The sequence below is a fragment of the Elephantulus edwardii genome, unplaced genomic scaffold (assembly GCF_000299155.1).
Source record: "Elephantulus edwardii isolate Elephantulus edwardi_28Jun2011 unplaced genomic scaffold, EleEdw1.0 scaffold00025, whole genome shotgun sequence".
In the NCBI taxonomy this organism is placed as follows: Eukaryota; Metazoa; Chordata; class Mammalia; order Macroscelidea; family Macroscelididae; genus Elephantulus; species Elephantulus edwardii.
In genome coordinates, this window is record NW_006399775.1 from 15,938,317 (window position 1) to 15,942,989 (window position 4,673).

At 44.8% G+C, this 4,673-nt stretch overlaps 1 protein-coding gene across 1 annotated transcript; it reads left to right on the top strand.

Annotated features, from left to right (window-relative positions):
* Positions 1–836: 836 nt before the first annotated feature.
* Positions 837–1,466, top strand: LOC102852979 (putative uncharacterized protein FLJ37770-like). The gene has a single exon (XM_006882865.1). The coding sequence runs from the start codon at positions 837–839 to the stop codon at positions 1,464–1,466; it is 630 nt and encodes a 209-aa protein (XP_006882927.1).
* The last annotated feature ends 3,207 nt before the right edge of the window (positions 1,467–4,673 follow it).

Below are 4,673 nucleotides of genomic sequence, written 5' to 3' on the forward strand. Positions count from 1 at the left end.
AGGGGCAGGAGGGGCGCCGCAGTCCGAGGCCGGGCTGGGGACGCGGCTCCACAGTGCTGTGAGCGGCCGGGAGGATTTACCGCCGCCGCCGCCGCTGGTGCACCTCCCGCCCGCCCGGGACGCTGCCGCCTCCTTCCCACAATGCACCGTGGAGCCCGGGGGTGCCCTCTCTTCCCTCAGCCTTCCTTCCCCGCCCCCTCCTTTCCGCCGACTTCTCTGAGGGCGGGCGGGCAACACAAGGAAGCGCGCTTGCCTAGGGCGTGTAGGGCGGAGGCGGGGCCTGGTGCGAGGCTACCGCAATGCGCCTGCGCAAGGCCTAACACGTGAGGGGAGGGAATTGCGCATGCGAGTATGTCTCCCGGGACTCCTGCAAGCGAGCCCAAAGGCTACTCCGGTAGGTTTGATGTGCGTGGCTTTCTGCTGACCCAGGACGAGCTAGCGCGTTACATCATCGTTGCATTTCTCTGCTTGCTTAAGTTGTCACTACTTAGGCCTGTACTGCAGAAATCACTGAGGACTCGAGCTGCGGGATCTTGACGTTCTAACAGACTTGCGAACTCCCAGCAGAACTGCATGCACGGGTTGAAAGTAGACATAAATTGTAGGAAATGTCATTTTCTCCAGCTTTGCAGCTGCTCCTTAACCTCTTTAACTTCGCGCAAACCTCTTCACCTTGAACTGGAGCAAAAACTCTGAAAATAATTACTCTATCGTAAAATTATTAGAGGTAATTTTCCTTTGAAGCTTGCATTGGAACAAGAATAGCGACTTGAGTCTGCCTGCAGTCACAGAAATTGCATTTCTGCTTTCCCTTCATTTTTTGCTTAAGTGCCAAAATGAGTGACCGTTATTTAGAACAAAGGATTAGCATCAAGTTTTGCGTGAAACTGAACAAGTCTGCAAGCGAGACTCACCACCTTTTAAAAGAAGCTTATGGACACGAAGTCATGTCAAGGGCCAGAATTTTTGACTGGCACAAAAGGTTTAAAGAAGGACGGGAAGATATTAGAGATGATGCGAGAAGTGGTCGTCCAGTCACCCACCGGACAGATGAAAATATCCACAAAGTCAAGGACTTGGTTTGTTCAAACAGGCAGTTAACGGTGAGAATGATGGCTGAAGAGTTAAATTTAGACAAGGAAACTGTTAGACTCATTCTGAAAGAAAACTTAAACATGAGGAAAGTGTCTCCAAAAGTTGTATCGGGTGTTTTGAAGAATGAACCTAGACCTCCAAAACTTGACTTTGAGCCTGACCTTTCAAAGGAAACTAGGAAAAACAGCTCATCTATGAAGAAAAAAGTAAAGAGTTCTGAAACATGGAGTCATCTCCAGAGTGAAGTTGGTGGAGAACTGCCTCTGCCTGGATCTCATCCCCAAACCTACTGCCCTGCCAGCCAGCTTATTCAGGCTTCATCAGCCAGCCCTCCCACCAGAGTAGCTCAAGATTGGTTCACACCTTGGTGAAAGGAATGTAATGTAGGGAACCTGAGTTAGGACGCTGCCGCGGTGTTAAACACCCTCAGTTGTAACTCACTTTTGTTTTTACTCATCTGTTTGCTTCTCAGCCACTCCTCCTTCCTACTTTTTGCTGGACTATTGGGCCACCTTCCTTGCTATTCTTCACAACTCTGAAGAACTCTTGGTTGCTGACGCTTGATACTTACATATTCTTCATTTCTTTTGCTTAGGGAGTTTGGATCTTTCCACTGACCTGACGGCTTGCTGTGGCTGTCCTGCTCCCTGTTTCTCAACAGTTCTGTTTCAGGATCATGCCAATGAGAAGTGGAGACAGGACTCTGGGTATGTGCATATCTTTGTCCAGGAGGGCCTGGTCTTCTGAGAGAAGCACAGAGCTCCGCAGTTCCAGCCTGCTTTGCAGTGGGCCCAAGGCATGGTACAGAAGGCAGTGCCATGCTGACATAGTGAGATGTTCTGGGCTTAAGGACTGATCTAGCCCAGATGACCCAATGAGAGAGTCCCTCATGAATGATTGGTTGGCCAGCAGTGCTGCTCTACTCCAAGACCCACCCTACATGGAAAAACTAGCCTTCATTCCAGTACTTTGTTTTCCCTGTGCTGTAAGAGAAGTATCTGGACTTAGGAAATGCAAACCAAGGAACCTGGCAGGTCTAAACTGTTACTATGTGCAGAGAGGGTGCTTAGATGATTCTCTAGACCCTGATTGTGGTTGCTGTGTGTTGATTCCCACACAATAACCTCTTTCCACTGACTAATACTTTGGGCATGTTGCTAGGAAGGGCTATTCCTTGGAGGAGAACATGATGCTAGGAAGGGTGGAGGGTCGGCGAAGGAGAGCAAGACCCTCCACCTGGTGGACTGATGGCGGTGACTGTCACTGTGCGCTCTAGCATATCAGCAAGTGTGAGGATAGTGCAGAATAGAACAGGGTTCAGATCTTTTTTTTTTTTTGTTTCAGATCTTTTGTTCACAGGGTCAACTATGAGTCATACTCAGTGACACCTAACAACACCTGTATTGTCAAAGTCTTTATTTATTTGGAGTCATAGGCAGCGGCACATTTGGTATCTGCTGGTTTTGGGATACTGCTGAGTATTAATAATATGAAGTTATAAACAAGATCATTTTCTAAATTTATTATTAATTTCAGTAAAAATTTACAGAGAGTTTGGGTTTCTGTTCATTCATTGTTGCACTTTTTTCCCCTCCCACCCCTCCCCCCTAGTACACTACCCTCTTGGAGAAACAAGATCATTAAAGGCTAGGCAGACTTCATCACTGAGGTGGTTCTTGAACTGGGGTTCTGAAGAAGGGATGAGTTTTAGATAATGGGTTAAGAAATGAGGAAAAGATTTACAGGATGTGGAATAGCATGAGATTTTGAACCAGTGTTAGTAATAAAATGATGTCACTTGTTGAAATTGCAAAGTCTAAAAAAAATGATGTTGCAGGTTAATAATTTGGAATAATTTTGGTAATAATCTACTTTTTAAATTATTTCATTATAATAAATTATTAAATTAATTTTCATTAAACAAAAAAACAGTCTCTGAAGTTCAGACTCTACTTTTTCTTTCTTCTTCTTGGTTGTCTACCAAGGCATATGGAATAGAACTTGGCCCAAGTGGATGCCAGACCACACCACACAGACTGGAAATATCTCAAAAGGCCTGATAGGGACAGGATTTGGGCTTCCAGTGTCTTATCTGTGTTTTACCCAAGGATTGTTTCATATAAAAGTTCCTGTTATTTAATAAGAAAGTAAACAATAGTTAAATGCCCAACACTTGTTTTTTCCAATTTATTTACTTTTCATTCTGTTCTTTCCCAGTCTCTGCCCCACTTAAAAAAAAAAAATTAGCAAGTTCTCAACTAACACCTGTTAGTTTTGAGACGACTTGAAAGTTCACTTTTATCCCGCAAATAAAAAATGCTGCAAGAAAACCATTCCTACCTACTTAGCCATTTCATTTCAGGCCCAGCAGGTCTTCCTAAGTCAGGGGAGGTCCTGGGTTCCCCATAATCACTTTCCACTAGGGACATTGTCTTTTAGATGCCAAGCCCCCAGAGCTCAGTTGTGCAGCTTCTCGTTTACCCTCATGTTGACCCTTGCTCAAACCAATAATAATTTGTTGCATATTTGTATGCTCCTGGTTTCAAACTGGAATTCCACAACAGTACCTACAGGTGTTATCCTTAACTTGTGACACAGAAGTCCTAAAAGAACAGGAATAATCCTGCCAGAGACACTGAACGATGATTGTTGGTCGACACAGGTTGTAGACCTAGAGCAACAGAAAACACGTAATCAGGAGTGTAAATTCAAATTGCCCCACGTGACTTTAGTATAAAGGACTCGGTTTATTAAGTCATACCTGAGTAGTAGTCAGTCAGATTGAACTGTTACCATGACCAATTGCCTTTTTGCATAGTTTTCCAGAAAGTATCCAGCAAGATAAATCCTGGGATACCTCACAGAGTTGGAGGAAGTAAAGTCACTGCCCTAAGACTTCGTCTACAATATGTCATTTTCCCATCACTAAATCCAAGGCTTGAGTATGATCTAGGAGTGTCCCAGACTGGAGAGTTCTTATATAATGTTGTCATGTACCATAGAGTTGGAAACAACCCATTGCTGCCCCTTGGGGCAGGTTTTCAGAGACAGTTAATTGCATTAGAGGAGATTGTCCATCCAGCAGAGCAGCTGGTGGCCTCAGCCATGTGCCTTTGGGATTGCAGCACAGCTTCTTGCCTCTAGACCACCATAACTCCCTTCTCATACAGTATTCTCCCTTATATAGTCACCCACAGGAATTGTGCCCTGGGCTGTTGAGATCTTGATCCTGAGATCTCATGGATCCACTTGTGCATCGCGCCCAAGTTAACTTGTCTTTGGCTTTTCTCAGACAGTTTTCAGTTCTTTATTAATTTGCTTTTACTTCTCTGCCTGCTGTTTCATCTTCTAATTTTGAACCAAACCTCAAAGACTATTTTTGGCTCCTTTGGTTTCTGTATCCTTGAATTGCCCTTATGATCATGACTCAACCCACTCTTCTCTGAATCCTTCCTCTGCCAGCCCCCTACCTCATCCTCACAGTGTTGAATAAGGAAATTGTCTACTTCAGCTCTGACCCGTGTTACCGTCCAAGCCCTAAGAAGCTGGTAAGGTAACATGAGAGAATATGTCCTTGT